Here is a 21,073-nt window from a genome sequence, read left to right as displayed (position 1 = left end):
TTGTGTGACAAACATGCAAAAGAATAAGAAATCAGGAAGGGGGCAAATAGTTTTTCACACCACTGTATACATATATATATATATATATAGATATACATATATAGATATATATATATATATATATATATATATATATATATATATATATATATATATATATATATATATATATATATATATATATATATATATATATATATATATATATATATATATATATATATATATATATATATATATATATATATATATATATATATATATATATATATATATATATATATATATATATATATATATATATATATATATATATATATATATATATACATATATATATATATATATATATATATATACATATATACATATATATATACATATATATATATATATATATATATATATATATATATATATATATATATATATATATATATATATATATATATATATATATACTGCTCAAAAGAATTAAAGGAACACTTTTAATCAGAGTATAGCATAAAGTCAATGAAACTTATGGGATATTAATCTAGTCAGTTAAGTAGCAGAGGGAGTTTCAGCTGCTGTGGTGTTAATGAAATAAATAACAGATGCACTAGAGGGGCAACAATGAGATGACCCCCAAAACAGGAATGGTTTAACAGGTGGAGGCCACTGACATTTTTCCTCCTCATCTTTTCTGACTGTTTCTTCACTAGTTTTGCATTTGGCTACAGTCAGTGTCACTACTGGTAGCATGAGGTGATACCTGGACCCTACAGAGGTTGCACAGGTAGTCCAACTTCTCCAGGATGGCACATCAATATGTGTCATTGCCAGAAGGTTTGCTGTGTCTCCCTGCACAGTCTCAAGGGCATGGAGGAGATTCTAGGAGACAAGCAGTTACTCTAGGAGAGCTGGAGAGGGCCATAGAAGGTCCATAACCCATCAGCAGGACCAGTATCTGCTCCTTTGGGCAAGGAGGAACAGGATGAGCACTGCCAGAGCCCTACAAAATGACCTCCAGCAGGCCACTGGTGTGAATGTCTCTGACCAAACAACCAGAAAGACTTCATGAGGGTGACCCAAGGGTTCCATGTCTTCTAATGGGCCCTGAGCTCACTGCCCAGCAGCATGCAGCTCATTTGGCATTTGCCATAGAATACCAGAATTGGCAGGTGCACCACTGGTGCCCTGTGCTTTTTACAGATGAGAGCAGGTTCATCCTGAGCACGTGACAGAAGTGAAAGGGTCTGGAAAAGCCATGGAGAACATTATGCTGCCTGTAACATCATTCAGCATGAGCAGTTTGGTGGTGGGTTAATGATTGGCTGGGGAGGCATATCCATGGAGGGTCACACAGACCGCTACAGGCTTGACAAAGGCACCTTGGCTGCCATTAGGTATCAGGATGAAATCCTTGGACCCATTGTCAGACCCTATGCTGGTACAGTGGCTCCTGGTGCACGACAATTCCTGGCCTCATGTGGTGAGAGTATGCAGGCAGTTCCTGGAGGATGAAGGAATTGATACCATTGACTGGCCACCACACTTTCCTGACCTAAATCCAATAGAACACCTCTGGGACATTATGTTTTGGTCCATCCAATGCCACCAGGTTGCACCTCAGACTGTCCAGGAGCTCCATGATGCCCTGGTCCAGATCTGGGAGGAGATCCCCCACAACACCATCTGTCATCTCATTAGAAGCATGCACCGATGTTGTCAGGCATGTATACAAGAACACAGGGGCCATACAAAGTGCTGCGTACAATTTTGAGTTGCTGCAATTAAATTTTGGCAAAATGGACTAGCCTGCCACATAATTTTTTCACTCTGATTTTTGGGGCGTCTTTGAATTCAGGGCTCTGTAGGTTGATCATTTTCATTTCCATCAAACGATGTGGCATCCTTTCATTCCTAACACATTACCCAGTCTATATCAGTATAGATATCCAGGATTTCTTTTTCCCATTGAGATCTGATGTGTTTTCAAAGTGTTCCTTTAATTTTTTTGAGCAGTTTATATACATATATACACATACACATCCAGCACTCCTAGTTTTTTTTGTTTGTTTTTTTTTTCCTTGGTTATTAGACATTGACATATTTGTTGGTACTCTAAGGCAACTGTGAAAAGAGACAAAATATTAACTTATTCTACAAAGATATTATTTGATGGCCTGGACATATTTGTTAGTAATCCTAGAAAAGATCATAAATAATTGGATTGGTCTGGTTTTTTAAAGTAGCCATTTTCTTTAATCAGTACAACACGTCTCCAATTGTGCAATCAGTCATTCAGCTATTCAAATGGAGGAAAGTAGTCAATCTGCTGTTTGATTTTGTGTGTTCCAAACTAAATGTGGACCAGGGAAAGCCAAGGAGAGAGTTGTCTGAGGAGATAAGAAAAAAAATTCTACACAATTATGTTTAAGGCACATCTATAAGATCATATGACAACAGTTACAAATATCATTTAGAAGTTTAAGGTCCATAGGACTGTAGCGAAACTCCCTGTACGTGGAAAATTAACCCCAGAATGGGCATAAAAATAGTGAAAATATTTTTTTAAGGGTCCTATAATTTTTGTCCATGCCATTTTCATTTGTGCTGCTGTTTAAAATATTGGTTTGAATCACAACTCTAAAACAAAGTCTGATTTTTGTTAAATTGCAATAAACAATTATGGGTTCCAATTACTTTTGCCACTTAAGTTCATTAGAGATAATTGCAGGCTCTTCTTTTTTTCATTCAGGGGTATCAATAAATTTGTCCACATCAAGCACTGATTTGCATATACAGTACATTAATCTACAGACTGTAAAGGGGGACAACATACAGCTGATGAAATACTGTACTTGAATGAAAGATGTAAACAAATGAAAATAGCATCAAATAATATTTATTCAAATTTCACACTATTGTTTCATAGAGAACACTCTCCCACTTGAAGAAAAAAAAATGCACCAGAATCAAAGTGCTTTGAAGTGGAAGTGTTGTACAATGCAAAACCATTCCATGTCTTCCTCCTTTACGCTATCACAGTGTTGTTTGACAGTATCTGGTCATTTTAAGACTAGTTACTGTACCTTGGTACTCTTAAGTGTGTATTGGCTACCTTTTATGGTTTAATTTTAGTCTCCTATTAATATTAATTAATATTAATTTTATTAACCTGTTGTCTGAAGTGAAGCTGTAGCCATGTTAAGACCTCTCTTTCACTTTTCAGATCTCAGTAAGACCATGTCTGCACGGCAAAAGCTGGAGGCTCAACTCACAGAGAACAATATTGTTAAAGAAGTGAGTATGGTTTATTTTCTTAAAGTTATAATAATTCAGTTTATCTTTATAACAGTAAAGAATGCTGTTTTATGTCTTTAAGGAGCTTGATCTTTTAGAGGCTGAGAATATGGTCTACAAGCTGATCGGACCAGTTCTTGTAAAGCAGGACCTGGAGGAAGCAAAATCAACAGTAGCTAAGAGGCTAGAATATATCACAGGAGAGATGTAAGTAACATTTTTTTGGCAGCATAGGAAAGGTTATTATTGAAATTGTTTAATATAAAAGTGAACTTTAGAAACGTATGTTTAGCATTTTATAATGAGGTGCCTGACACTTTGGTAATGAATAACTACGTATGCTAGGTAATATGCAGGTACTATCATTTATTTACTCTGTATACAGTGCCAACTAACTTTATGTTTGATATCTCAGAGCTATACAATAAATAGTAATATTTTGATATTTTCAATCCCCTTTCACATAGTTTACAACATGCTTTTGAAAAACATGCCACTGACATCATATCAGAGCCTTTATATTAGCATTCCACACATGTAATACTTTTATCACTGACTAGCTCGAGTCATTATTTATTAGAGAATGTTTGGGAGCAGGAAGTATATTGAAACACAAAAATGTTAAATGGAAAACAATACTCGCTTCCTCTAAGAAGTGGAGAAATTTCTTTTACAATGTTGTGTCTTCTCCAGCAACCTACAGAGTTGCATTTACAACCACAATTCCAAAAATGTTGGGACGGTGTGTAAAATGTGAATAAAAGCAAAATGCAATGATTTGTTAATCTCAAACCTAAATGTTTAAACTGAGAAAATGTACCTTTTTAAGAAAACAATAAGGTCATTTTCAGTTTAGTGGCAGCAAAATGTCTCAAAAAAGTTGGGACAGGGCCATGTTTACCACTGTGTAGCATCCCCTGTTCTTTTAACAACAGTCTGTAAATGTCTAGGAACTGAGGAGACCACTTGCTGGTTTTGTGGGAGAGCAATGTTGTCCCATTTTTGTCTGATATTGGATTCTAATTGCTCAACAGCCCTGGGTCTCCTTTTTTTTTTTTTTTTTTTTATAATACTTTTAATTTTGTGCTGCTCCAAATGTTTTCAGTTGGTGAAAGATCAGGACTGCAGGTAGGCTGGTTCAATGCCAGGAGTCTTCTACTATGAAGCCATGCTGTTGTAATAGATGCAGTATACAGTTTAGTATCGTCTTGACAAAATATGCAAGGCCTTCCCTGAAGAAGGCTTTGTCTGGATGGGAGCATATGTTGCTCTAAAACATTTATATACCTTTCAACATTAATGGTTCCTTTCCAGACGTGCAAGCTGCCAATTCCACAGGCTCTAATGCACCCCATACCATCAGAGATGTAGGCTTTTGAATTGAACAGTGATAACGAGCTGGATGATCCCTCTACTCTTTAGTCCGAAGGACACGGCATCCATGTTTTCCAAAAAGAATTTCAGATTTTGATTCCTCTGACCACAGAACAGTTTTCCACTTTGCCTCAGTCCATTTTAAATGAGCTTTGGTCCAGAGACGTTGGTTGCATTTCTGGATCATTTTTAACTTGCATTTGTGGATAGCATGGCGAACTGTGTTCACAGACAATGATTTCCGGAAGTGTTTGAGCCCATGCAGTGATTTCTGTGACAGAGTCATGCCTGTTTTAAATACAGTGCCGTTGAAGGCCTGAAGATCACAGGTATCCAACAATGATTTTCAACCCTGTCACTTGCGCATAGAAATTTCTCCTTTTGATGATATTATGTAATGACAGTAATGGCGCACTGAACGATAATATGCAGTGAATACACTTGAGCATTCACAATTGAATCCTATTTCTTTGTACGTTTAGCATTTGTTTGCTGCTTCCTGAGCAGCTCTTCTTTTCCCCACCCTAGCGGCCTTCTTATTCTCTTCTTTCGTTGGCATCTTTTCGCATTAAAACTGATTAAGTCAGTGTTTGTGTTGCAATTACTTGGTATGTTTTCTTTAATTTTTCACTTAAGCTGGCACCTTAGTCTTCCATCTGCCTCAAGAATTATTTAAGATATGAAGAGGTTGGGGATGAGAACGGTGCCCATACACACGTGCCGAGAGTTGATTCTACAATAAAATATAAATAAAAAAAAAAATAACTTTAGTGGTCAGTCATCACCCTGAAAGTGGATAGTAGACGTCACATAGTATATGTGTACCAAATGTCAGGTCAATAGGTCAAATGGTTGGCGAGCTACAGGTGATTTAAAATCCTGGACAGACAAATGAACAGCCATGGTAGTGTATTATATATAAAGATAGATGATGAGATATTTAAAGTCTGCACAATTTTACATTGAGCAACATTTCTGAAATTGTTCCACTATTTGTAGATGTAGTCTTTTGCAGATTGGTGAGCCTCTGCCCTTCTTTACTTCTGAGAGACTCTGTCAATCTAAGATTCTTTTTATACCTAATCATGTGTTGCCAATTAACCTAATTACCATAGTTACAAAATATTCCTCCAGCTATCTGTTTTTAGTACCACTTAGTTTTCCAAACGTTTGTTTCTCTGTCACAACTTTTTTGAGACGTGTTGCTGTCATCAAATTCAAAATGAGCTAATATTTTTCATGAAATAGTAAAATGTCTCACTTTCAACATTTATGTTCTATGAATAAAATAAGGGTTTATGAGATTTACAAATCCTTGCACTTTTTTTTTTTTTTTTATGTTTTACACAGCGTCCCAGATTTTTTGGAATAGGTGTTGTAGATCATTTAAAGACCCACCACAACAGAACAACATACTTTAAAAAAATTACAAATAGTGACAGCCTCCGGGTCTTTAACCCTTCCACTTGTGTCACGTTAGGCTATAGGTTATTTCATCGACAACATGTAGAAGTGCCCAGAATATTTGTCTTTTAATGGAAATTTATAAAAGTTGTATCACCTAAATACTCTAAACTTATTTTGTCCATATTTTTGTGGAAAAGCAAAGCACGCGATACAAGACATTTTTAATTAGGTTTTCAGCAACTAAAAAACCTTGATTTAAATATGGAGTTCAACAAAGCAAAGCAGCCACTAATTCTGACTGGATGTGAAAGCCTGCCAGATCCGATAACCATTAACTTATATATCAGTTTTGTTGTAATGTAATTTTTTGCCATGGCAAAGTAAAAGAGGAAAAAAAAACATAGACAGTTTAATTGCTAAATAAATACTTTGGTAAGAAAATTCTGTGACTGAAAAACGCTTTTACGTTTTAAAAATAAATTGATAGATCTATTGATATCTAGTGTAAAATTCACTTATTACAGCAACAGGCAATAGCGCAAAACCATTAGAAGTAATGTGCAAGTTATTCTTAGAACTGTACACGCAATATAATACAGCGTACATATATAAAATGTAATGTATCTCTGGAAATACTGCCATTTTGTCAATAGATTTAATTGCCTAAAATGAAGAGACGCATAATGGGAGGAGGCATTAATAAGGTCTGGTATTAGTGGAAGGTGAAAAAGCCCCAACAGAGTCTCCTGACTTACTATGTTTTCTGCAGAATGCATGCATCACTTTTTATCGTGTTACAACAAGGAGACGTGAAACCATTTAATTGAAATTTTTTTTGCTTGTCACCAACAAAAGTAAAAATGTTGGCAAATGACATTTTTCAAAACGTCCTGTTAATAAAACAAAATAAAATAAAACACAAAATTGTCAGTTTTCCTCTTGCCATTCTACCCAGCAAGCCAGATTTATAAAGTCAATGCAACTTAGAAACGTTCATCCGTATACATAAGCAAATATGAAAGAAGGTAGAAGAAATAGTGCTGTATAAAACAGTGCTTCCCTTCTCTTAACTTTCATTTTGCTCATTAGAACACTCTAGACGAGAACAGGCCATTCAGGCCAACAAAGCTCTCCAGTCCTATCCACTTATTTCCTCCAAGAAAACATCAAGTCGAGTTTTGAAAGTCCATAAAGTCTTACTGTCTACCACACTACTTGGTAGCTTATTCCAAGTGTCTATCGTTCGTAGTGTAAAAAAAACTTCCTAATGTTTGTGTGAAATTTACCCTCAACAAGTTTCCAACTGTGTCCCCGTGTTCTTGATAAACTCATTTTAAAATGCAAATCTCGATCCACTGTACTAATTCCCTTCATAATTTTAAACACTTCAATCATGTCACCTCTTAATCTTCTTTTGCTTAAACTGTAAAGGTTCAGCTCTTTTAATCTTTCCTCATAATTTAACCCCGGTAGCCCTGGAATCAGCCTAGTCGCTCTTCTCTGGACCTTTTCTAGCTGCTGCTATGTCCTTTTTGTAGCCTGGAGACCAAAACTGCACACAGTACTCAAGATGAGGCCTCACCAGTGCATTATAAAGGTTGAGCATAACCTCCTTGGACTTGTACTTCACACACTGTGCTATATATCCTAACATTCAGTTAGCCTTCTTAATGGCTTCTGAACACTGTCGGGAAGTTGATAGCTTAGAGTCCACTATGACTCCTAAATCCTTCTCATAAGGTGTACTCTCGATTTTCCAACCGCCCATTGTGTATTCAAACCTAATATTTTTACTTCCTATGTGTAATACTTTACATTTACTGACATTAAATTTCATCTGCCACAAATCTGCCCAAGCCTGTATGCTATCCAAGTCCTTCTGTAATGATATAACGGATTCCAAATTATCTGCTAATCCACCTATCTTGGTATCATCTGCAAACTTAACCAGCTTGTTACTTATATTCCTATCTAAATCATTTATATATATTAAAAATAGCAGTGGCCCTAGCACTGACCCCTGTGGAACACCACTCTTAACATCGGCCAGTTCTGATGAGGTTCCTCGCACCATCACCCTCTGCTTCCTGTGTCTGAGCCAATTCTGCACCCATCTAAAAACATCACCCTGAACTCCCACTTCTTTTAACTTGATGCCCAACCTCTCATGTGGCACCTTATCAAATGCTTTCTGAAAGTCCAGATAAATAATATCATAAGCTCCACTTTGATCGTATCCTTTTGTTGCCTCCTCATAGAATTCCAACATGTTAGTAAAACACGACCTCCCTCTTCTGAACCCATGCTGACTGTTCAGAATAACTCCTGTCCTTGCCATGTGTTGCTCAATCTTATCCTTAATAATTCCTTCCATTAATTTTCCTGTGATGCATGTTAAGCTTACTGGCCTATAGTTGCTTGGATCTGCCCTGTCACCCTTTTTATATAATGGGATGATATTTGCCATTTTCCAGTCCTTGGAATCTCTCCAGTGCACAGTGACTTCCTAAAAATATGTGTCAAGGGTTTATATATGTACTCACTAGCCTCCTTAAGAACACGAGGATAAATATTATCTGGGCCTGGTGATTTGTTTGATTTCATCTTATTTAATCTGAGCAGCACTTCTCCCTCTACAATTTCCAAATCCCTCAGTACCTCCTTAGTAGTCTTTACCTCTGGAGGTTATCCACTTGCTCACTTGTAAACACCTCAGAAAATGTAAGTTTAGGGCATCTGCTATTTCATTGTCTGTATCTTTTAATTCCCTTTACTATTCCTGATGAACTTGACCTCCTCCTTAACTGTTCTTTTACTACTAAAATACTGAAAGAATCTCTTGGGGTCTTCTTTCGCCTTATCTGCTATATTCCTCTCCAACTGTCTTTTAGCCTCCTGATATCCTTCTTAATGGTTGCCCTCATGTTCTCATACGCTCTACATTCTCTTTGCAGTCATTAGTCTTATATGCCTTATACAGCAGTTTTTTCCTTTGCAACTTCTTTTTTAAATCTTTATTAATCCATCGTGGAGTTTTTTAGTTTCCTATTAATTCCAAATTTAGGTATGTATCTGTCCTGCATTACATGTAAAACATTTTAAACCTGTTCCACTGCTCCTCGACTGTCTCCACATTTAAAAGCTTATCCCAGTCTATCCTACTTAGACTTTGTCTGCTCAAAATTAGCCCTACAAAGTTCAACTTAACAATTTTAGTCTTTGCATCTGTACTCTTACAAAATACTGAGAATTGTATTACATTATGGTCACTTGACCCTAGTGGTTCAATCACCTCTACACCCTCAATTCTATCCTGATTATTACAGAATACTAAATCCAGACAGGCTTCACCCCGTGTTGGTGCTTTAACATGCTGTGTTAAAAAACAGTCACTGATTACTTCTAAAAACTCCTGCTCTTGTGCTCCTCCATCTGTAAGGTTATCCCAGTTAATATTTGGATAATTAAAGTCCCCCATGACTATAATATCCCCTGTAAACTTGCCTTTTGATATTACTAAAAGATGTGTGTTGAAATTACTGTCTGAATTGGGTGGTCTATAACACACTCCTAAAATAAGACCTTTTCCCTAATATTTTCCAGGCAAGCCACATGTCCTCACTAAGATGGGGCTCATCATCCAACTGAAGATGACTTACATTTAAACCCTGTTTGGCATAAACAGCAACCCCACCTCCTTTTCTGTTCTGTCTATCCTTCCTAAAAATGTATATCAGTTACTGTTGCTTTCTACCCTGCCTCCTCAGTGCTAATTCAAATACAGATAACAAGAACAGGTACAAGTACAAATTCCAAGTGCACTTCCAAACACTCAGCTACTTTTGCTCTTGTGTGGGCGAAAAAAAAGCAAAAAAAAAAAACCTTCTAAAAGGAAAAAAAGCTTTAAAAATTCCCACACGGTTCTTTAGCGGCAACCAAAACCCAGGTTTTTAAGAGCAAAATGTATATATATATTTTTTTTATTTAAATCTCATACTACAGAACAAACCAACAACTCTCAACAGACTCTAGCGTTTGCAAAGCACACGTCAGCACGTCAAGTGTTTGCGCTATTGCTGTCTCATGTTCAAGTTCGGTCCTGGGAGGTTTTATAGCCAGTCTAAAAGCATGAGATAGGTATTACTAGTCAAAACAAATTGTCAGTTAACAGCAACTCCAAAATCTGATTTATGGTATTTTTTATGATTTTTAGTGCTTTTTATTCATTGATTGATCAAAATTTCATACACATTGTGTAGATCTGGGGTAGCGGATATACATGTTATTTGTCTCCCTTTTCCATGCAAAGGGTGAAAGATCTAGAAGAAGTGGTGACCATTGTGTTCATTTTGAAAAGTTTTGATTTTCATAATGTTCATTATGCAGTCCCAGACCTCTGGTCTTAGCACTTGATGATGGGGGTTTAATAGGTTTAGTTATCTATTACATTCAGCAGTAAAGGACTCATTGATTTAGAAACAGTTTTCTCCCACAGTATTATCAAGTGAAAATTAATTTAATGTAGAGAAATGTGGTGTATTTTTGGGTATTGTTGTTTTTACAATTGTGAATCATTCTTTGAGTAATATTGTAAAGTCATGGTACTTAATGTAAGACTCTCCCTTTTTAATTCTTTGATACTGGTTCTCTGTCATTTGACAATTATCTTTTGGTTTGGCACCGAGTACTGTTGGAGAAGGAGAAATCTACCATTTCTAACATTGCAGGGGAAAGTGCAGGGGTGCAAAATATTTGGCCATGACTGTGCCTTCACCCTTTTTTAAGTATTTAAACACAAATAATGAATTGTTAGGAACAAACTGTTTCTTTGGTTTTGTCTTTGGAGGAAGCATAGTGAAGGAGATACACTCATGGTAGCTACTTTATATCTTCATAAACATTAAACAGAGACCATAAACACAAATAGAGATGTCTCACACCCCTTTGTGGAGCTAATCTTTTTCTGAAAACACCTTTCAAGAGGAGCATTTTCAAAAATCCAAATACATAACTGGGTGGGGCTAGGTGGATAAAAATGGGGCCTTAAAGAAGCGTTAGTTGCACAGCAGCTAAACTTGAGTGTTCATACTCTACTGCACTTCAGTCTCTTGGTCCCCTGCTGTGAGATTCCACTTTTGTTTCTCTCACCCCTCTTTTTCTCTTCTCTGCCCAAATCAAAATCTTCAACTGCTCACATGGAAACAGAGGTAACATTTTCCTCTTACTCCCCACCTCTTTGAGCCAGTTTTTGTATGTATAGAGACTTATCAGGAATTGCACACAAAAGACTGATGGACTTTTGTATATACCTGAAAGCATCTCTTTTAAGTGACAGGCAAGGGACAATGTTATATTAAAGATCTTCTTTTTTTTTTGGTGAACTTGCCTGATGTATCTTTCTGAACAGTTTTTCAACATCATCAGACTATGGAAGGACAATAATATTACATGAAGAACAAAGTTGAATGTCAACAATTATTAACAATGTACATATTATCAAACATTACACTTGAGCTTTATTAACATTAATCATGAGTGGAAACTTTTTTTTTTGGTTGCAGAGGTGCCAATGTTTAGTAAACTTCATCCTTCCTTAAAAAATAAATACAGGAACAGGTTGATGCAGAAGTGCAACATCAAGACACTTGAGGCCATGAATGAAGTTCGTCCTTCATAAATAACTTGAGTTATTTGGCTCTTTTTTTATTTGTTTTTTGTTTTTCTTTAAATCTTGGGTAACTATCTAGATTAATTTGGAACTATATAACTTTTGTACCTTAAAAGGATGGCAAACTATCAAACTGCACTATTGTTCTTACATTAAAAAATAATTCCTAAAAAAAGGCACACAACCACTCAAACTCTCTGCAATTGCTTATTAAAATCCCCAGATGTAATATTGTTGGGAGTGTGCGATTTTGAAAAATATCCCCTTTAGTTGTGCTTTCTAAGAGTTTTTAGTACTTAATTTTGGATGGAAAAAATTGTGGTCCATAAAAAAATTTCAATTCCTTAAGGTGGTACAGCAAAAAAAAGCATGTACCCTGGCCTAGAAAGATCACATCTGCATCAACAGTCTACTAAAGTTAAACATTTGGTTTAATTAATAGGTTTAATATTATCCAGAATCATGTAATGTGACTACTGTTTTCAGTAACCAAAGTCCAAGATAATACTTTGCAGCTTTGGTTTTAAATTATTGAGAGACTTTGAACAGATGGCTCAGCATTTTTGGAGTTTTGACTTAAAGTTTAAGAAGCCCTGACTTTGACTGTGATTGTGCATCACCAGCATCAAGCTGTGCTCCAGACGTTCAGCACTGCTCAGTTCTGCTGCCTGTAGAACAGAATACTTGAAACGAATGTAGAGATGATTGAGGGTACACACTAGCAGCAGGAATTTGACAATAGTTCCAGACTTGGTTTTCATAACTGAAAATTAATCTTAATTGTGGTTTGTGTATTAAAAAAAATGGTTTTACCTAACTTTCCACATATACCCAATTTTTATAAAGCTTTGCTTTTGTGTCAAGGGAAGCCTATATTAGTAAAAATTTGTCTTGAAGAATGAGGGTACAGAAGGAATTTCATTTACTCAAAAATAAACCACTTTCAGTGGAACAATCTGGCATTTTAAAAACATGAACAAGCTGCTACAAGAAAGAGTAAAAAAAGTTGTGACTACTATTTTCAGACTTGCAACAGCTTTTACCATGCATATACCTGTATGGTGTATAGCATACTTCTCTTTTCTGTTGTGCATTCAGAAAATAATTCATGCAACAGGTTCATTAGTGTTTTCTTACTGAGTACACAGTTGCCGAAATGCAAAACAAGCTTTCAAAAAATACTGATGTTGTACCGTTTTAGCTATTGTGGATTCAATTAGAATTCAACTAAAATGACATTTTTATTTGCTAACTGAACTGATTACAATATACTGTACAAGCTTTTGAGGTGGCTTAAGGTGCCTTGAAATCTTGCATATTGTAATCTGTTCAGTTAGCCAGTAAAAAGGCTTTATTTTGATTGACTTCCAGTTGCAAATAATACAGAGAATGCCGAAAGTAATCCATTGAAATCTTGATCCAAATATCCTAGAGGGACAGTCAAGGCACTAGCTACTCAAGTAAGTCCAAGAAGTATTGTTCCAACCATGATCTGCTTTTAACTGGAATTCCTAACCTAATTAAGAATACTGTTGCTTACTGCATTCGACCCTTATTGTGTAATTAAAGAATAACCCCGTAATATCTACCTTTTTATAGAAATTTTTAAAACATTTACTTTTCCAGGTTTTGAGGTTTTTATGTTTATTTTAAAATGCCAGTGGTTTTGAAGCAGTTATCTGGTAATGATCTCAGATGTGGAGCGGCTATTGAAATAGCCATTTCTCTTTAACATTTAGAGCTTGCATTTTCATTAATAAAATACAATTTGAATTTCAAGCTTTACAAAAAAATGTATTAAGAATAAAATTAAAAAATACTCCTGTTTATTGAAATCAGTGGAGTAAAAATATACCATTTTATATAATTCTCTTTTTACTTTAATATCATTTCTGCTTCTGATTAAAAAAAAAAAAAGAACCTTTTATTTAAAAAAACAGATTTTAAAGAGACCAGTATAGCTTAGTGATACTTGTTAAACTCCTTTAAAAAGAAAATCAACTGCTTTATGCATTTCTGAAATAATAAAGTTTGAAACTGGCAATAATATCATGTTTAATTAGGATAAGAGTTCAGTTAAAGTGAAGAATTTGCAAGAATTAACAAAAACCTGCACTCACCGTGGGCCTCCATGGATTGAGGGGAGTAGTAAAGGGAGGTCTAGGTGAACTTTATGTGCAGTACGTTTTGAGTACATTTTTTTTTTTTAATTAATTTTATTGCAATCCATACAAATCAATTTTTTACAAAAAGTAAAATTGAGTTAAGAACAAATCGATTCCCACGCCTGAGAGAGCGAGCAAGGCAAACGGCGTGAAATTTAAGGCTTGTAAACATACCTAAATTAATAAATTTGATGAGATGGATGCATAAGACAGAGAAATACGGAAATAATTGCTTCCTCTGTGTTTTAAGAGCTTATTTTAAAATATTACTGATTAGATCCTGCCATGTTTTGAAAAAAGTCTGTACGAATCCTCCGAGTATTTGATTTTTTCCAATTTTAAATAGTATAACGCATCGGTTTCCCACTGACTTAAAAGAGGAGAGATTGAGTTCTTCCAGTTTAGCAGAATAAGTCTGCATGCCAAAAGTGTAGTGAATGCAATCACAATTTGTTTGTCTTTCTCCACTTTAAATCCATCTGGAAGAACCCCAAACACAGCTGTTAATGGGTTAGGAGGGATTGTGAGACCAAGGCTGTCTGAAAGGTAATTAAAAATTTTGGTCCAGAATGATGTTAATTTGGTGTAGGCCCAGAACATGTGAGGCTGGGACTTGGTTGCAGCGTTCGCAGGTTGGATCCTGCCCTGGAAACATTTTGGAGAGTTTTAGACGAGACAGATGTGCTCGATTATATAATTTTGAGTTGTATAATTGTATGCTTTGCATATGGAGCTCGAGTGAATTCTCTGCATTGCTACTTTACATTCCTTTTCTGATATATTAATTGAGAGATATTTTTCCCAGTGTCCTCTTGGATCTTTGAAAGGGAGGAACTGTTATTTTATATATTGTAGAGATGGTGTCTAAGTCCTTGAGATTGAGCAATATTTTTTCCAGCATGGATGAGGATGCAAGATGAGGAAAATCGGGAAGGTTCTGTTTAACTAACTTCCTGATTTGAAGATAGTGAAAGAAATGTGTAGCTGGAATGTTAAAATTGGAATTTAATTGTTCATAGGATGCAAAGACGTTGTCTATATAAAGATCTCTAAGCAAGTTAATTCCAAATTTTTTCCAGATATTAAAAACTGCATATGTTTGCGAAGGTTGAAAGAGGTGGTTCTCTTGCAGAGGTGCCACAAATAAAAGCTTCTCCATCTTAAAATGCTTTCTATATTGGTTCCATATTCTAAGTGAGTGAAGCACAATTGGGTTATTAGTATATTGCAGATTAACTTGTGTTTATTGGAGAACAGAGCAGGGAATATAAAGTAGTACTGCAGGATTTTACTTCTATTGCGGACCAAGCCTGTTTATGTTCTTCTATTTGTGTCCAGGTTTTTATCGCTTGTATATTTGCTGCCCAGTAATAAAACTGGAAGTTAGGTAGAGCCATGCCACCCTCTGCCTTTTGTCTTTGTAGGGTCGCTCTTTGGGTGCGTGGATGTTTTGAGTTCCAAATAAATTAGGTTATTGTTTAATCTAATTGCTTAAAGAATGATTTATTAATGTGTATTGGAATGTTTTGAAATAAAAAAGGAGCTTAGGAAGAATATTCATCTTAAATTGCTTAAAGAATGATTTATTAATGTATAATGGAATGTTTTGAAATAAAAAAGGAGCTTAGGAAGAATATTCATCTTAACAGTGTTAATTCTTCCAGCTAGTGTGAGATGAAGGGTTGACCATCTATACAAGTCTTGCTTAATTTTTTCCATGCAGACAGCAAAATTTTGTTGATAAAGAGCTTTATGTTTACTTGTGATGTTTACCTCTAGGTATTTACACTGTTCTGCAATGATGAAAGGTAGGGTGTCTAATCTAATATTATATACTTGAGAATTCACTGGAAAGAGTACACTTTTATTCATATTAATTCTGAGACCACAGATCTTTTGAAATTCTGTGAGTGCTGTTAAGACTTCAGGCACAGAATTTTCTCGGTCTGATATATACAGTGCCATATCATCTGCATATAATGAAATTTTCTGTTCCAGGCCTTCTCTGATCCCCTTTATCTGATCAGTATTTCGACAATGTATTGCCAGTGGTTCAATGGCAATTGCAAACAGTAGCGGTGACCAGGGGCATCCTTGTCTAGTACCACGTTCTAGTTTAAATTAGTCTGAACTGTTGTTGTTCATGGGCGGCACGGTGGCGCAGTGGTAGTGCTGCTGCCTCACAGTAAGGAGACCCGGGTTCGCTTCCCGGGTCCTCCCTGCGTGGAGTTTGCATGTTCTCCCGTGTTCGTGGGTTTCCTCCGGGCGCTCCGGTTTCCTCCCACAATCCAAAGACATGCTGGTTAGGTGGATTGGTGATTCTAAATTGGCCCTAGTGTGTGCTTGGTGTGTGGGTGTGTTTGTGTGTGTCCTGCGGTGGGTTGGCACCCTGCCCAGGATTGGTTCCGGCCTTGTGCCCTGTGTTGGCTGGGATTGGCTCCAGCAGACCCCCGTGACCCTGTCTTCGGATTCAGCAGGTTAGAAAATGGTTGGTTGGTTTGTTGTTGTTCATACAAACTGAAGCTTCTGGGTTAGTATACAGTAATTAGATCCATGCACAAATGTTCGGGCCAAACCCAAATTTCTCCAATGTAGTAAAAAAGGTATTTCCATTCAATCATGTCAAATGCTTTTTCTGCATCCAATGATAATAATATTTCTGGGGTGTTTGAATAAGTTGGTGAGTATATTACATTAAACAGGTTGAAGATTTGAAGATAAGTGTCGGCCCCTGATAAATCCAGTTTGATCTTGTGATATTACTGAGGGGAGCACTTTCTCCATCCTTCTAGCTATGATTTTAGAGAGTATTTTAACGTCATTATGCAGAAGTGAAATTGGTCTGTATGATGCACATTGTAATAAGTCCTTATTTTGTTTTGGAAAAACAGTGATTAGTACTTGGCGAAAAGTTTGAGGAAGAGTTTGGTTGTGAACATCTCTGGGGAGATCTTAAAATGGCTGTGCACCGACGCTTCCAATCCAACCTGATGGAGCTTGAGAGGTCCTTGTGACGATGTGGGTTCTGGCTCCACGCTCCCTTTGATGTTTGGGAACCCTTGAACCCAACACCGTCGATAATGAAACCGAGAGAGATAGTCAGTGGAGGCAAATAGTTCCAGCAAGGGGAAGGTAAAAAGTGCAAAACAGTGCTTTTATTAAAAAACAGTCAACAAAATAAACTGTTCATGTAAAGTGCAGTGCTCCAAAAGTTCTTCATTAAATAATCCAAAATAACAACGTGGAGGTTAATATAACAATAAATAGAAAAAAACAATCCTTTAAAATGAGAGGTTAAAATCTTCTTTAGGAAGCAGTCTTTAAAACAATAACAAATCCGGTGCTTTTGTGGTAGCGTCTCACCTGCTTATCCCGTTTGGGCCAAGCAGCAGGCAAGACGCTCTCTGCAGCTGCCCACCTCTACAGACACACACGAGACTGGAGACCTCCCGAACCCTGGCTCCGGTATGGCACTCATCCCAGTTTCCCACAACGGCCAGGTCGCCCACGTTGGGGATTCCAGCACCAAGTCTCCCGACTTCCGCTGCCTTTCCATGGCCTCTCTGCGGCCAGTCGCCTTCCCTTGGTCACTCCCGCTACCTGATCGCTCAGCGGAGCGACATCAACACAAACACCTGGGTGTTGGCCTAACACCCAGCTTCCACGCAGCTGTCCATGAGCGCTCATTCGCTCGCCGTCCGCCGCTCTTCGCGCTCGCTCTCTCTCTCTTTCACCGACCTGCTTCCTCTCCTGCTCCCGGTAACCTCCATCCTCTCCTTTCCTTTCTCTCTCCATTTTTTTCCTTTTTTCCCCCCCAACCGACTTGCGCTTCTTTTTTTATAACGTGAGGGGCCATCACAGCTGTAGCATTAGCCACGGGAGCAATCACGAATGTGGGCAGTTCCTCACCTGTGCACACGGCGAGAAACGCCCACATCGACGACTGCCCCGCGGCTCGCTACAACAACGCCCCCCTCACGAAGCCGCCTTGGGTGCGGTGATTATTTAAAATGAATGGCCTTTGCTCAACGAGCTGTGGACCCATAACACCACATTCCACCCCCCATAAAACTCCAGTTGCATGGGAAGGCTCCACACCACTGCCAACCCAATGCAACTGGAGCTCAGGTCCACAGCTCGGCCACTCTACACTGCACTAAAACAATAAAAGCACTAAAACAATCCCACTAAAACAAACCCAAGCCCCCTTCATAAAACAGGACATTAAAAGAATAAGAACTTTAAAAGACAATTTAAAAACCAGCAATAAATAAATGTACTTAAAAAGCTCAGTCTCTTAAAAATGTCCTCCTCCGGCTTGGGTACGTGGGTTCTTTCAAAACGTCAATTACCAATCCCGCTTGCTGCTCTGTCTTCTCTTCTGGCCTCCACTGCTAGCTCATCCCACCGCTGCCACCAAATGTGACGATGTGGGTTCAAGGGTTCCCAAACAGCCATGGGAGCGTGGAGCCAGAACCCACATCGTCACAGTCCTTCAAAGAGGAATGGGCTAAACTGGCCAAGGATAGGTGTGCCAAGCTTGTTGCATCATATTCAAAAAGACTTGAGGCTGTAATTGCTGCATCGACAAAGTATTGAGCAAAGGCTGTGAATACTTATGTACATGTAATTTCTCAGTTTTTTTATTTTTAATAAATTTGCAAAAACCTCAAGTAAACATTTTTCATGTTGTCATTATGGGTTGTTGTGTGTTGAATTCTGAGGAAAAAAATGAATGTAATCCATTTTGGAATAAGGCTGTAACATAACAAAATGTGGAAAAAGTGATGCGCTGTGAATACTTTCTGGATGCACTGTATGTAGAATAGTGCTTCAGTGAGATATTTGCAGGAAATACTTTTTCCTTAGGGCTGAACAGTGGTAGTGCTGCCGCCTTGTAATATTGAGACCAGTGTTCTAATCCCAGATCCTCACTGCATGGGAGTTTGCATGTTCTCCCAGTGTCTTTATGGGTTTCCTCTAGCAGGTTAGGTAGACTGGCAATGCTAAATTTAGTGGTGTGTGTGTGTGTTCAACCTGTGATTGGCTGGTGCCCTGCTCAGGGTTTGTTCCTGCCCTGTGCCCTATGCTAGCTGGGATTGGCTCCAGTATTCCCACCCCCAATGACCCTGTTCAGGACTAAGTGGGTTAGAAAATGACTGACTGACTTTTTCCATAAGTTTTTTTAATAAAAAGGTGTCTGGTAGGTGAAACCCATGTATCGCACTCAACATTAACATTTCATAATGTAATATCAACTTTAAGTAATGTAGATAACAGGAATTCAACTAAATCTGAATAAAACCCAACCCAAGCATAAATTACTTAGTGACACTGATGTATTAGGTTTTAAAGTGCATTTATTTCCCCAAAGTCAACTTGCTTTTTAGTTTTGTTACTGTATTTTTACTGTATTTAAAGGTTTAAGTAGTGAAGGTGGAAACCTCATAGCCAGCACATAACATTCCTTGTAGCAATTTAATGTAGCATCTAGTGACTTTTTGGACCTTTTTTCTTAAGAATAAATAAGATTTTTTTGATAGCAGTAAACACATTTTTTTAAGTTTCAAACAATAACTAATGCCTCCTACACTGCACTCTAATGTTCCAAAAAGAGACATCTTAATAGATTATTGCAGTGAGCATTTTTTTTCTGTTGTGTTTAATTGTTTTCCACAAAATATTCTACATGGCTGAGGCTTTGTTTCTAAATCATATCTGGGAGAGACTACACTAAAAATTGAAACGTAACTATGTTTTCTAAGTTTTCTTTTACTAATGGATCACTGGAGACATGCTGAAAGTAATTAAATGTATTTTAATTAATTCTGTATTTATATTCAATATTAAGCTTTTTGTTTGTATTTCTAGAAAGCGTTATGAGTCTCAGATGAAGGAACTGGAGAGGAAATCCGATCAACGGCGAGAAGTCCTAGCAGCACTACAGCAGGAGTTCCAAAAGAGTCAAAACAAAACGGCTGTCAAGATTTAGCAGCTGTTAAGGCACAGACCCTCGCACACAAACTTTACACAGCATAGTACATGCAAACCACTGCTTTTACTGTGCATTTCCAAGCAGCATCACTATGTTAATGTAAGTTTTCATATGCCATAAAGACTTTATTTATGCACTTCATGCATAGATGGCACTCACCAGAATTTGTGTTTATATGATCTTATGGTATATGTTGAAATGTACATTTTAAAACAGATTGAACCCATGTAACATTAGTGTGTACTGACAAAATGTAAAGTGGATTTTCTTTCTCTTGACTGAAGACATGATTGAAATAAGTTTACGTTTAAATGGAAAAAGACTGCTTGCATATATTTTCCCATTTTGCAATTGGATATGGCATGTTCCTGGTGACTATATTTTAAAATATTAAATATTTAATATTCAGTCTAGGGGTCAATTTCAAATAAAACCTGTTTGGAAAAATCCACTGTTGACATTTACTGCATTATATTAAGGGAGCTTGTTCAGTCTTCCAAATGTATCTGTCCTATGATGCAAGAACTTCTTCAGTCCTGATAAGGACAAAACATTTAACTCCAAATTAAAAAGCAAAAGAAACACCATTATCTGAACTGTCTAAATCCAGTTATAAAGTCACAAAGAGCCAGTGACATGTTCTAGCAGCACTGGGTGCAAGGCATGAGCCAATTTACCTGGCATTTGTGGAATGGGACTGGAAAATCCATGCTGAAAAGGCAAGTATTTAAACTCCAGATAGATGGTGACTGGGCTGGTGTTTGAACCCATTCTTCTGGAGCTATGACGAAATAACACCACAAGTTATTCCACTCCAACTCTTCACAAATTTGATTAAATAATGACTGAATTTAAATAAATGTATTTGAAGACTTCTCGGTTGATAACAGAATCCCAATAGATTTATCTTCAATAAACGACAATGGAATCAATAATTAGGTTGTATGTATGCCTAGCAACAGGTGAAGTGCAGGGGACCAAATATGCTTGACTTCCTGAAAGGGCAATGGAGATTGTGTCGACATACACCTCCACTATCTAAGAAAAAGGGTTTACACCACAATGACTTGATACTCTGCTGGTCTTTTGGAATGGCAGTGTCACTATTAGAAATTTTGCTTCACTGTACTTCTGAAATTATTTAAAAAGCTGTCTATTTCCTGAAAATGTGTGCTG

At 37.0% G+C, this 21,073-nt stretch overlaps 1 protein-coding gene across 1 annotated transcript in view; it reads left to right on the top strand.

Annotated features, from left to right (window-relative positions):
• pfdn6 (prefoldin subunit 6) overlaps nt 1-20,346 on the top strand; it is a 27,219-nt gene extending 6,873 nt beyond the window's left edge. The window contains exons 2-4 of the mRNA XM_039768970.1: nt 3,218-3,288; nt 3,371-3,495; nt 19,774-20,346. Of these exons, the coding sequence (XP_039624904.1) occupies nt 3,218-3,288; nt 3,371-3,495; nt 19,774-19,894 (317 nt within the window). The 3' untranslated portion in view covers nt 19,895-20,346. The remainder of the gene's footprint in view (nt 1-3,217; nt 3,289-3,370; nt 3,496-19,773) is intronic.
• Nucleotides 20,347-21,073: the final 727 nt, after the last annotated feature.

This window comes from Polypterus senegalus, chromosome 11, assembly GCF_016835505.1.
Source record: "Polypterus senegalus isolate Bchr_013 chromosome 11, ASM1683550v1, whole genome shotgun sequence".
Lineage (NCBI taxonomy): Eukaryota > Metazoa > Chordata > Cladistia > Polypteriformes > Polypteridae > Polypterus > Polypterus senegalus.
This window is presented reverse-complemented; position numbering and strand designations above follow the sequence as displayed.